General features: G+C 34.8%; 3 protein-coding genes across 10 annotated transcripts; all 3 read right to left on the bottom strand.

Annotated features, from left to right (window-relative positions):
* Positions 1 to 247: 247 nt before the first annotated feature.
* Positions 248 to 6,540, bottom strand: LOC142540344 (uncharacterized). Of its 8 annotated transcripts, XM_075646429.1 has the most exons (17): positions 6,107 to 6,540; positions 5,888 to 5,938; positions 5,539 to 5,775; positions 5,322 to 5,420; positions 5,159 to 5,214; positions 4,134 to 4,245; positions 3,627 to 3,806; positions 3,275 to 3,529; positions 2,633 to 2,833; positions 2,345 to 2,533; positions 2,134 to 2,274; positions 1,949 to 2,056; positions 1,763 to 1,876; positions 1,554 to 1,652; positions 1,016 to 1,473; positions 881 to 922; positions 248 to 412 (listed from the first exon to the last, which is right to left on the bottom strand). In XM_075646429.1, the coding sequence occupies exons 1-16, from the start codon at positions 6,236 to 6,238 to the stop codon at positions 889 to 891; spliced, it is 2,466 nt and encodes an 821-aa protein (XP_075502544.1). In that variant the 5' UTR covers positions 6,239 to 6,540; the 3' UTR covers positions 248 to 412; positions 881 to 888. The 8 variants fall into 8 exon arrangements, with proteins under 8 accessions (XP_075502544.1, XP_075502541.1, XP_075502545.1 ...); XM_075646426.1 differs by having other exon boundaries at positions 890 to 922; positions 1,763 to 2,056; XM_075646430.1 differs by having other exon boundaries at positions 1,763 to 2,056; positions 2,633 to 2,761.
* Positions 6,541 to 7,827: 1,287 nt separating this feature from the next.
* LOC142538422 (uncharacterized) lies at positions 7,828 to 8,907 on the bottom strand. Its single transcript, XM_075643742.1, has one exon. The coding sequence runs from the start codon at positions 8,905 to 8,907 to the stop codon at positions 7,828 to 7,830; it is 1,080 nt and encodes a 359-aa protein (XP_075499857.1).
* Positions 8,908 to 10,518: 1,611 nt separating this feature from the next.
* Positions 10,519 to 11,792, bottom strand: LOC142538977 (ubiquitin-ribosomal protein eL40 fusion protein). The gene is made up of 5 exons (XM_075644272.1): positions 11,597 to 11,792; positions 11,415 to 11,501; positions 11,224 to 11,326; positions 10,843 to 10,909; positions 10,519 to 10,736 (listed from the first exon to the last, which is right to left on the bottom strand). Exons 1-5 carry the CDS (start codon positions 11,697 to 11,699, stop codon positions 10,710 to 10,712), a joined length of 387 nt encoding a protein of 128 aa, XP_075500387.1. The 5' UTR covers positions 11,700 to 11,792; the 3' UTR covers positions 10,519 to 10,709.
* Positions 11,793 to 13,415: the final 1,623 nt, after the last annotated feature.

Here is a 13,415-nt window from a genome sequence, read left to right as displayed (position 1 = left end):
GCAGGAGCAGGGGGTTTTCGAATCATTGTTCAGCTTAGACATATGATTTTTATTAGTTAAACATGAATCTTTTATGATTGTATTTTGTATATTTGACTTCATATTAACGCTTCATCGAGTTTTTCAGAAGAAAAAAATGCTAAAAACTTTAAAAAAATCGACATTTTTTTTATTTTTATACAGTAAAATATCTAATTCTCACAAATTTTAGAGCAATACAGATGAAAACTAGATGCACAAACACAAAGAAGATGAAATTCAAGTTCTTTCCATTAAACCGAATATAATAATGTTATAAATAAGTCAGTATTCAGAATCAGATTTCTGTCCGATATGTACAACCGGAGATTAAAAAATGAAACTTTACAGTTTCCCTCCCGTCAACCTCTCCAAATGTTATCCGAAACATATCCTGCAAAAACAAATCCCGAAATTTATATCATAAGAATGACAATGATTATAAATAATTACAAATAATTTATTGAAGTCAACAAATAACCACCAAAAAATTGATATCAAAATTATTGACGCTATATTTGATTTAGAAATTTTGATTTAAGTTGGAAAATTTGGATCAATAGATTTCAGATATAACTCGATTAAGTCAGAAGTTCAACAATCAATATTTACCAAACTTTTTTCCATGATTTTATGTCCTTTTCCTCCCAAATATCTCCATCCTAAGGCAATTCAAGTTTGCATTTGCAAAAAGAAATTTGATAGAGAGGAATGATTTGAACAACGGATTTCAAATGGCACAATACCATCAAACCGAAAATAGAGTAGTTGAAAATCTCTAGATTAAAGTTAAACAAACTATAATATATTTGAAATCACTTATTAAAAAACTCAATCCAAATGCTTCATAAAAGAGGATGACATGGCTTACTATCTCCTAGGGTTGGAGGCAGCCCCAATTGCCCTGTCGAAAAACAAACATAAATTCCATGAGATATTATTCAGAAGTACCAGAAATTTAAATTACATAAAAATGGTGCAGCATTCCAATTAATACCTGCTTGTGCCATGTCTCGCTTGCGACACACCCTTGCTTTGAAAAAAGTCATTCTTGTCAGAGTTCGTCCCATTTTCAACTTGTACAGATCGACCCAGCTTAGATTCGGAGTCATTTCTTTCCACACGATCCTTGGGTTTGCTCAAAATTTTGACATTCGAAATTCCACCACTGATGTTAAAGGAGGCCCCGTTCAAGTTTTGACTCGGTGTCACTAATAAGTGGGAAGAATTTAAATTGCTCTTATCAACATTGACAGGTGAGGAATCAAACGAATATATCTTTTTCAGCCGGTGGGACTGTGCCATGGGAGTCACTGTCACAGAAGGCAAAAATGACGAGTATGATGAAGGTGCAGCAGCCGCTGCTGCTGCCACTTTTGCGACAGCAGCTGTAGCAGCTATGATTTCTTGTGCACCCTCTCGGAGCTGAATGAAGTCCCCCTCTATCACGAATAACTTAAGAAACAAAACAACACTTGATAAAAAAAATTATAAATGACAAACAAGAAATACAATTAGAGAAAAGTATGTCATACCTCAGGATGGCTAGCCACAAAATCATCAAGCTTCCCATACTGCTTCTTATAATCATGCCAGTGTAGAGGGCCAAGCATTTTTCCAAGCCTATTAGGGAGCTGTTTACACAAACAGCATCAAAATAGTTGTAAACAATGGTCATAACTACTTCTGTGAAAATCAGGATAAAGAAAGACAAGTAAACAAAGCATTGGTCAATCTAACTCACCGTTGAACTAATCCTAATTCTGCCACCAGATCCAATCGTGCGAACTATGCAAGCAAGCAATGATCTCTCGTCGAGTAGAAAGTGTTCCCCAGTCTTCCCAACCACATCAGTTTTCTGTCCGGTGGAAACAATGCCATTGGTCAAAACAGAAACCAAAGGAGTGTTTGTTGTTTCAATGAAATTTACAGGAGTTGACGCTTCGGATGAGGATGCACTGATGGAAGGATTCAAAAGTTCCATCCCCGGGTTTTTGTTCTCCACTCCATTATCAATAACAGAGTTTATACTCTTTTCCTGTACAAACAATAATACATGGCAAAAAGATCAAAAATATGGTTGAAAAAGTGGGAGTTGAATGGAAATTATCTAACCTTATTGGCATTATTGTTCTCAATAGGATCCAGTCTTAGAGAATCATGAAACTGGGAAGAAACTTGCAGCAAGTTTTGTTGAGATTGAACACTATCATAGCTTTTATCAACAGAGTTGAGCACCTGAACATTGTTCAATAGCTGAAGGGAATTGAGTATTTGAAATCGTGCTGCACAGGGCAAATTGCATTAGACAATTTCATTGAGCTACCTGTGCCTCTTCATTTGGTGAAAGAACCACTGAACCAGGAAGTAACTCTTGATTGATATTATTATCCAAATAACTCGAATTCAGAGTTTGCTCATTCTCTGATACTTGACAGTAACCATTGGACTCTGTTCCCACAGAGTTTTCTTGGGTTTGCTGATGCTGGTGCACAGGCGCATGTTGGTTATCTGGCTGATTGAACCAAATAATGAAAAAGGCCACAAAATTATTTTCTGTAACAACTCGTAATATAATCAAGAGAGTTGATAATAAGTTGTAAAGGCTACATACCTGGTGCTGCTGCCATTGTTGAATTGTAGAAATTGCGGGCACGGAGTGAAAAGGGGATTGTGTTCCTTGCAATTGCACAGAATGGGGTAGTCCTTGTTGATGAATCACAAATGGACGCAAAGCAGCCATCTGTCCAGGTGGAAGGAAGGTTGGCATCCCAATCAGTGATGGAGAAAATGGAACACCATGAACATGGTCGGTCTACCAAAAAAATGGAAGGTTAAAGTAACAACACGATGGTTGCCACAGACACGCATGAACTGATATCTATTAGGGGCAATTTTTTGAACTCCCTAAAACTTTTCTCCTCTGTGAGGAGTAAGTATGATTAAAATTGCACATACTCTAGTACATAAGAAAGTGAGAGACTACAAAACATTATGTTATATGGTTACGATCAGTTTAAAATCTGTGAAGAAACAGGCAGACAAAACAAAATTTAACAGGCATACTGACATGTATAAAAACTCTGATATGGGCCAAGAAATGATCCAAAAATGACCGAACTAGAAAAAAGTTGCAGATTATAGAAGTTGGTATTTCACCGAAAGATTGATTCAGAGGCTCGCAATCACAAACTGATACAAAACTCATTTAGCACACAGGTAGCAGACACATGGATCCAACAAGAGTATCACCTACCAGGGTTGACGAATGACCTCCAGAAGCCAAGGACAAAACGTTTTCAGAATTTCCATTCAATACGCTACCAGAATTTTCACTCGGCAAGCCTTTTCCCTCCAGCTGTCCACCCTTGTTCCGTCCGATAGAAACATCCTTTGAATTTGTTTGTGATACTTGTGGTCCATCTGAGTAACTTCCACTTCTTTCTCTAGCATCAGCTAATTCAAGCTGCAGCTGTTGGATATGCAGATGAAGCCTTTCCATCTCACCAAACTGGTTGACCAAAACATAAAATTATCATCTATTTGAAAACATAACAATCAACCTCAACACATGCATTTCTATTTGAAGGACATAAAACATTAACCACCTGTCTTTGACAGCCTATCCACAACTGATTACACTGCTCTGTACGTTCATGCAGTTCAGCATGCAATGTATGGTTAGTGGTAGATTGCAAGGCATCCATTTCCCGAGCACGAGTCATCCAAGCTTGTGCCTCACGTAACTGTTCATCTTTGAAAATAATGGCATCTTGTGCAATTCTATGCTGGATGGAGAAAGCTAATTGTCAAAATACATTCAACAAGGTAGTAGGATATATCCATCAAAAAATATTTTACATCGCCAAAATGATACAAGACACATTATCAAATGTTTTTCAAGGACAGAATTTCAATTCAATAACAAAATTTAGTGTTCCATGAAGTCTAAGATGATCATGACAACAATATAGCACTATCTAACCAGTAATGCAGCAGTGTGATGCCAAATACATGAATACGATAAATATTTCCTCTGAACCGTTTGACAAAAATTTAGCAATGCATTCTGATTTGTCAAATAAATATTGCGTCATAAAATTGCAAAAACAAACCTGATCCTGCAGCTCCAAAAACTGCTGTTCTTTTTCTTGAAAATGTTCCTGAAGATCATGTATTTGTTTAATGTGTTGCACTCTTTCAGCCTCGGAATTCTCTCTCTCCCTCCTGGAAGAGGATGCAAGTTATTGGAAGATATTCACACGCCCAAAGACACAAGGCTCAGAAATGCAGAAGAAAGAAATAGGAACAAAGAAAATGTTTTAGAAACAAATAAAAACTTCTCCAACTGGTTTATTTACTTTGAAGCGGGGATGTATCTCTGTAGGGGCTATTTTGGGCTAGGCTTTGTGTGATATATATGGTCTAGCCCATCCTAATTTTTGGGTTTTGTGTGAATAAATATATGTTGGGCATTTCATAAAAATGATAGTGAATATATTACATAATTATGCATATATGTTGAGTTGGATTTAATTTTAAGAATATATGTGGTTGGGCTTCATGTGAATATACTTTATTGGACTTGAAATATGTATACATGGCAGTGAATTTATCACTTAATAATGTATACATTAATACATGACTATATTCTCTAAAATAATATATCAATATTAATGACTCAAATTAAATCAAATTTTTTCATAGCAGTTTGGCTCAAGTATTAATCCAACTATGGATATGTATGATAACATTTTTAAAAACCTATTAAAAATCCCTAAAAAAAACTACTAAAAAAATTATTATTTTTACCTATTTTTTGTGCATTAAAATTAAATATATACATCACGATATATTTGATTTATTATTAGTATTAATCTTGATACATTAAATTTTTAGAATTTATTTCCACTAAAAGTTTACAATTTGTAGAGTTCAGACTTCAGCCCATCTGGATATAAAATCCTAGATTTGTCCCTGCTTTGCAGTAAATACATGCTTAAAAGAACAAAAAAAAACATTTCAAGAACGAGACAAAATTGCAAAAAGAAAGGCTGCAGCAACTCAATAAAAAAATATCAATGATTAGCAGCAATCAACATCTTAATAAACTAATTCAATAAATATATGGAGGACATGCCTGTAGCTCTGGAGCTCTTTACTTTGTTCCCTGATAAGGTCCTCTTTGGCCCAGGCCTGCAAGAAGATATAGAGAACTTAATCTAAAACAAAACAAATAGCAGGCATCAGCAGCATAAAATACCATCAAAGTTCAGAAAAATAAATAAAATTATCAAACTAACCGCTTCATTATCCAATCTAATAGCATGCAGCTCTCTTTCCTTTTCTTCTATCTTTCTCTCCAGCTCACGTAAATTCTGTTCCAACTCATGCAATTGTTCCTAAAAACACAAACATAATACAAAAGTTCAGCGAGAAAGAGAATAACAAATCGACATATTTGTCTAACATGGATCAAGACTTTAAGAAAACATGCCCACTCAAAAATGAAGAGAGAACCTGTAATTTGATATTTACATTCACATGCTCGTGTATCTGAGCATCATAAGTATTCTGCAACTCCAAGATTTTGGAACTCGCAAACAGTTGCCCCCGAAGTTCGATCTCAATATGCTGCAATTCTACTCTTTGTTTTGCCACTGTCTGAAGTCTCTGCTGCAAAACATTGTTGTCCAAGCCTCTGTCAATAGTTATTGAGCGGAAATCCATATTTATTGATTCTCTCCCATGCTGCACCTTTAATACAGCACATCAAATCAGCTTAACTTTCACTCATGTTGGCGTTGATTCAATTAAAAAGAAAAACACCGAGAATAAAATTCCAACTTCAACGAATCACGATTATTACCTCGTATATCAATCTCTCATCCGATTGGCCGATTTTAGAACGCTCTACTTCCTGATATATAGGAAACCGGAAAAAAATAAATAAATAAAATATCATTTTAGACCTTGACTTTTTTATTCGATGCTACGACATAAATCAATTTCAAAACTAAAACTAAAAGCACATTGAATACAAAGCACACTGAAGCATATGTAAGTAAAAAATTTCACTGAAATCTACCTCATTAGCTGAGTTTCGAACCATTTGCTCAGAAACAACACGCCACTCCTTCCGAGAAGGCTGAGAAGACGATGAAAGCGGCAGCGAAACCCCTCCCCGTGTGGCGGCAGCACCGGCCGCCGTCGTATCCATTAATTTCAACAACGAAAAACAGTTGTCTACTTCCCCCACTCTTAATTTGTGTATCAGAAAGGAAAAAGAACGAATTCCCAATCAAAACCCTAGAAAATAAGAGATCGAAAATGGAGATAGGCGAAGAGTAACAGTGAGAATCGAGGAACGAGGTAAACGAACAGCTGAATCAAATGATAAATTTTCGTACTTTTTCAGGCGAGCGATTGAGGAAATTAGGGCTTTGCGAGGGGTGGGCTCTGTGAAAATAGGGTTTTCGGAGGAGTTGGCACACTCGCCAGGAAGGTAAACCGTTTGACCAATCGAGCCTCCGCGCTATTTATAAAGAGATCACAAGGCCAGTTATCAAGTACATGCGCGTCTATATACATTAACTGTCAATTTTGTAAAACATTCTTACCCATGTCAAAAATCATAAAAATTTACGTGAGACGATCTCACGAGTAGTATTTTGTGAGACAGATATCTTATTTAGATCATTCATGAAAAAATATTACTTTTTATGTCAATATAATTACTTTTTATTGTGAATATCGGTAAGGTTGACCCGTCTCACAGATAAAGATTCGTGAGATCGTTTTACAAGAGACCTACTCGTCAAAAAAACACATGTAACATCTTTGTAATATTTACAAGTCACTCTTCAATAAATGAGTTCAATTTAATTTTATTTTCGACATATTTAAGTGAAAAGTTAAACAAAATATTAAAATAAAAGCAAAAGACAAATTAAAAATTCAATCTATAAATATGTTTTGGTTTTTATTGATTTTAGTTTTTAAATATAATATTTTGGGTTTTAACATTCACAACCAAAATAAAAGTTTATATTTATGTTTAATTCTATTTTATATTATTTTTTCCTTAAATTATTTTTTAAAAATTTCTCACTTTTTAATATGATGCATGAGAAGTATTACACTACAAGGTATATAAAAAATTACGAGGATACATTTGTAATTTTAAAAGTCGACATATATGATCGTGAGCTTGACGAGGACGGACATGATGTATATTTAATTTTAAAAGTTGATTGTATCAAGTTTGAGAACTTAAAGTAATTATTTTAAAAGATATTAAAATATTTAATTTTATAATTATTTTTTTTATATTATTAAAAATATTCTCAAGTCACCCCATATTTTATACAATAAAAAATCTAAACAAATTTTTTTTAAAATCTTTATTTTTTGGTATGACGGGTGGGGCCACACTAGAGCCACTTTGGACATTATTCTGATAAATATAATATCACTCAAATTTAGGAATAATTTATATATATATTAATTTGTTTTATATTGCATGTCACACGAATAAACGGTAAAACTACACAAAATTTTCAACAGTCCCATTCACGTATTAAAATATTGTTTGGCATTGAATGAATCAAGAAAAAAATACGACCAAAAACAAAACAAGTTAACTTACGGCTTTGCCCTTTTCACAACAAATGTTTGCTGAAATGACGAAATTAACCTCATTCTCGATGAAAACCCAAGGCCTATTAGTTTAATTGACCATACTACTACCCTCAATTCCATGCAAGAAAGTAGAAGCAGAGATCTGTTCCGTCAATTACGCAGTGAATCTCATCGCAACTGGTTCGTATCCCCAGCTTCCAATGTCTTACACGAAACATCACTGGAATCACATCGCGAAAAGCTTCCTCCGGCGGCCAACGCATCCGTGATGGGCTTGATTACCAAGATGACCTCCGCCACCACCATACAGCACGTCACGCCAACAAACATGGCCAGGACAACACAGCCGTAGGCTACATACTCAGGCATCCACAGCCAGGACAGGCTGAGACAAAGAATCTGCAGCGGAAGTGCTACCATAATCATGGTGGACAGGGTATTGATTCGACGTCTGATGCTCTTGTTGATCACAAATGACAGGACACGCCAACATGATAACAAAAAAACCATAACATAACCTATCGCAAATGCTGAAAATACGACACAACTGAAGAAAGGGTATGTGCAGAGCACGGTTCTATTCCCGTTATTATCGTTTGAAAGTACGGAGCTGCCGTGTAAGAATTTCGACAATTTGGTCTCCACTGGCCAGAAGTGGACAAGAAATGTCTGCAGCAGTGCAATGGGCGTACATGCTGCGAAAATAGATACAAGGGCCCAAATTTGTGATTGGTTTCTTTTCTTGATTGAAACATTGACCAAAAAGAGAAGGGTAATCAAGAATCCGGGTTCGAATAATCCAAGGGAGAGAACGACGTGGAGTTTACATATATTGGCTTGTTGTTGCAGGGAAATTGGAGGCAAAAATGGGTAAAAGTACTTCCTACGAACAAATGGTAGCCGTAAAATTTCGTTAAGTGCCCAGAATGCCGCCAATAACACGAGAAGCAACCGCACGGTCCAGAGAGAATTGAATTTCCGTAAATGGGGCAAGTGGCGAGATCTGAGGCGGAGATGGAAAACAAAAGAAAAAGCAAAGAGAGAGAAGAGGAGCAGGCAAGCTATAAACGATAATGTCGCAAAATCGAAAATGGTTTTGGCAGTGGGTACCGAACTGAAGAGAAAAATCTCACGCTCAATTAGATCCGGGAAAATGGGTTGCGCGGATGGAGATGGTAAAGGCGAGAGAAGCGGCGGTGGAGGGAAATCCAGGCCGAATTCATAAGAGGAATAGGTAAACTTTCTCATAGATCGGAGACAAAAGGCGGCAGCGGCAGCGGCGGTTGTGCAGCGGCAGTCGCAGCTGCGATGTGAGTAACAACGATATTGATGGATCTGTCGCCACGATCAGGTCTGAACACAGCATAATTTGCAGAAAATACCACCTTCGTCAAATATACAACCCAGAAAAATCTGAATCCTTACATTGAGAATCTTTTGCTGATTGACGAGGAAAACGATAACATACGTTAGCAGCGGCGAAAGGATGAGACGAAGAAAGAGAGGAACTAAATTGCTTTTTATGGAGCATTTGTTTCTTCCCCTCCCCTTTCCTTTGCCTCAACGATGAGGATACGTTTCTCCGCAGTAGAAGAAAGAAAACACAGAATTGTCCCACACATTTCGGGATTCAATGGTGTTTTTGTTTATATATATATATATATATATATATATATATATATATATATATATATATTTTAAAGGATTTTACCACGCGAATTATTATGAAACATAAATATGCGGAGTATACTTATACATGTTTCCAAAATATATATAGACTTTCGGAAATAAATTTCTGTAGATATTATCTTATTTGGAAGTATATTGAACTATTTAATTCTTCTCTATATTTTTCTGTCCTTTCGAAGTATTTAAATATGATGTATCGATATACATTACATATAATATAAAATTATTTTTAAGATAAATAAATAAAATTTTAAATTTAAATAACCCAGAATCAACATGAAAACGGCGGGAATACATGTTTCTCGGAACCTAAATCAACCAAAAAAGAAGAATATCATGATCTCAAACCATCGGGAGAACCTTCAAGCCAAGCAAGCAACCCGAAAACAGACGCATCACTCCAACGCCACCAATGGAACCCAATTGGGGATCTACTTATTTCACGTGGAATCAAGTACTCCGCCTGGACTGTCAACTCCACTGTGTAAAACAAAGCTATTAAAGGCTATGAATGCACCGGCCAACTTTCAGCATTCAGTGAAATAGCAAGAATATAAGGATTAAAACCAGAGACGGATCTTATACTGTATATGGTCGGCATGACATATTACATTCCGTCGGTGTTCCTCACATATGTTATTTATTGAGGCATAACATATTAGTCGATGTACAGAATCTGAAAACAAGAGGTTATGAATCGACCCATGACCTCGATTTTTCTTCAAAAACAGTAAAATCAGCACAAATTGATTAAATCAAAACCAGCATCAAGATCCCATGATTCCGTCAAAAATGAAGGTAATTGTTGCAATCACGCTCCCTCGAGCACGAAATAAGAGATTTATATCTTGGATCATCGAGTCCAAGTATAGGTGTACATCAACACATTGTACATGTTACTGTCCTGAAGGTAGAAATAACATCCTTTTTTTAACCTAATTAAAGAATGAAACCGACTGAACAAACTCGCTTTAGTAAAAACCAATAACACTTTAATCAAATCCGAAACAAGAAACCTGGAGATCTCAAAATCACATAGCTTAATAAATTGAAGTTGGACCAAAAATAACAAAACACCTTTGGAATCAGAACTGGCACAAAACACCATTACTCGATTCCAAAGCAAGAAACTCGGTGATCTCAAAATCACAGAGCCCAATACATTGAAAAAGACTAAAGAGTACCATGTTGCATTCAAAATATCAGTGGTATCATAATTAACAACAGTATAACATCGGCCAAATCCATGAAATCACTGAAGGGTCACCGTTACAAATTTCAAAAATGCTAATTGCCAAAAGCTACAACACGAATTCCACTGGAAACTAGCACAAGCAAGTAAATATATAACCATCCCTTCTCTACTTAATCTTCTTCTTCGGCCTTAACTGCATGACAAAAATTAAACAAATCACAATAAGCATATAAATTCACCACAAACAACTGATTTGAATATATCAAAACAAGCACCAATTAAAAATCACATCTCCATACCTGGTTGCTGTGTCCACATTTCTTTTTCCTGCAGTTGACGGCACGAGGGTGCAAACGAGCATAACATCTTCAAGAACATCACAAAACAAATATAACTAAAGTAAAAAAACAAATAAATCTGTGATACTAGGGCACCATCCAATCTATGAACTAGCATATACTTGATCTCTCCTCCGTTACATGATAAAGTCACATTTTCAGTCCAACTGATTAGTGAATCCCCGAATCATAACTTGTACGTGATTTTCATTTACCAAATCATCTTCGCAAATATTCCACATGGTAAGGAGCCGATTAATAACATTAAGCTACTTTCCATTGAGTAAAAGCAATGGAATTGACATGAAAAATACTGAGACTGAAACTTAATAAGAAAATTACTTGCGGCAAATCATCTTGTCCTGGTTGTACTTTCTAGCCAATGCCATAAGCGAAGGTTCAATAATTCCACCCCTAAGCCTCAGAACCAGATGCAGAGTCGATTCTGCAACATCAATAGAGTATATAGACATAAATCTATAAAACAAAATAACTAAACCGAAGCAAATATGAAAAAGAAAACTTAAGTAAACCTTTTTGAATGTTGTAATCAGCTAGAGTCCGGCCATCCTCGAGTTGTTTCCCGGCGAAAATTAAACGCTGCTGGTCAGGTGGGATTCCTGAATGTAATAAATTCAAACAAAAACATCAACACATAATCTGAACAACGAGGAAAATGATCGATTAAATTGAAAAAAAAAAAAAGAGAAAATACCTTCCTTGTCCTGGATCTTGGCCTTAACATTGTCGATGGTATCGCTCGATTCAACCTCGAGCGTTATTGTCTTCCCAGTTAGAGTTTTTACAAAGATCTGCATTTTTCGCTAGTCGTGTTGTGTAGCGTAAACCTCCACAGTAGTTCGTGGATTGGGTATTTATATGAAGCCGTTTGGGGTTTTTTCCCCCCTCCACATATATGCCAGCGTTTCAAAGAGGTCATTGTTTAAATTTTTTTTTTAAGACAAACATTATATATTACTGCATAATATCTTGACCTAGAATACTGTTAAGCCAAGAAGGAAAAACGCCATTGCATCATTCAACTATTGATGGTAAAAAAAAGCAAGACGAGTTAGTCGAAGAGGATCCGATCCACCTTTCTTTTCATACATTGAATAGATAAAAATTCGTCTGATTCCAACAAATTTTGGATATTCTTCATTATAACATCATTCGATCCTAGATTTTCCTTATCACTAATTGTACTCATTGCTAGTGAACAGTCTAAATATATATGAACATATTTTAACTAAATTCTCAAGCAAAACTTCATATTATATTGAATATCGATAAGCTCCGCTCTTTTCACCGATCTGGTATATCTAATCTAATAGCATTAATCATAACACATCGAAATGTGCTTTATGAATCCTTAATCATAGCCCTCACACTATACTTATATTTCACATCATCCACATCCAACTTCCATTGATTCTGAGAGAGTGATTTCTAGGTTTGCTATGTCGTTATCGATTCTGTATTGAGTATGGATTTTTCTACAAATCTCATTCAGAAGGCCCAAGACACCAACGCAAACTCTTCCACTCCTCCATCTTAAATTCTTTTTTGTCTCTAAAGCAATAATTTTTTCGAGATTATATTAAAAAACATATATTATGTTTTTAGAATAATATAAAATATATTTGGTTATATTATTGATTGTTAATATCATCCCATATCAGATCATATTTGATATATAATTAATTTTTTTTTAAATTTCATGGGATCTATTAAAATTAAAAACATAATGTATTATGTTAAAATATAAATATATACTTGTTTTGGAAGTGGTGAGAACTATAAAATAAGAATAATAATTGTATTGAAACTTGTGAATTAACTTTAAAATTGTTACTCAAAGAATCATGTTTTTCAAGAAATTATAATAGATAAAATAATTTAATAAAATCATTTTATTTAAAAAAAAAAAAACAATTTGCACTGTGTAGAAAGACATGTACATAATATATATTATGCTCATGATCAATACGACAATTAGTATTATCCCAATTTAGGACGAGTATTGAAACATAATAATTTTTTAACATTATACACTATTAGGACCAGAAGAATATAAAAAGCGGAATAGAGACGGTGAATATTCTGTTTAAAATTTTTAAAAGCTTTGCTATCTTTTTATTACATCAATACAATCTTAAAGAGTAGGTTAATATCGTCTGCAAAATATTTTAAATATAACCTTAATAAAAATCTGATTAGGTCGCATTGTAAATCCAAGTATTCATTAGGACAATGTAGAAAAAACGAAGAAATCTGTCGAACCCAAGAATTAACTAACTTATCTCTGCACGTATGCATCTTCCCTTTTATTTTGGTTATTTATTTTAATTTTGCATCTCTAACAATACTAAAGATTTTATTAAACATAGCTGTTATTAATAAAGATTAAAGAATCAATATAATTACCCTTTTTTGTTTAATTTTATAGTATTAAGGTTTAAAATATTTGAGTTGTACTATTACCATTAGATATAGTGTTTGGTCATGTATTGGCATCAGAGTCGATTTCACGT

This window comes from Primulina tabacum, chromosome 3 (genome assembly GCF_025594145.1).
Source record: "Primulina tabacum isolate GXHZ01 chromosome 3, ASM2559414v2, whole genome shotgun sequence".
NCBI classification, from domain to species: domain Eukaryota; kingdom Viridiplantae; phylum Streptophyta; class Magnoliopsida; order Lamiales; family Gesneriaceae; genus Primulina; species Primulina tabacum.
Note: the sequence above shows the minus strand (reverse complement) of the source record. Positions and strands in the feature narration are given on the sequence as shown.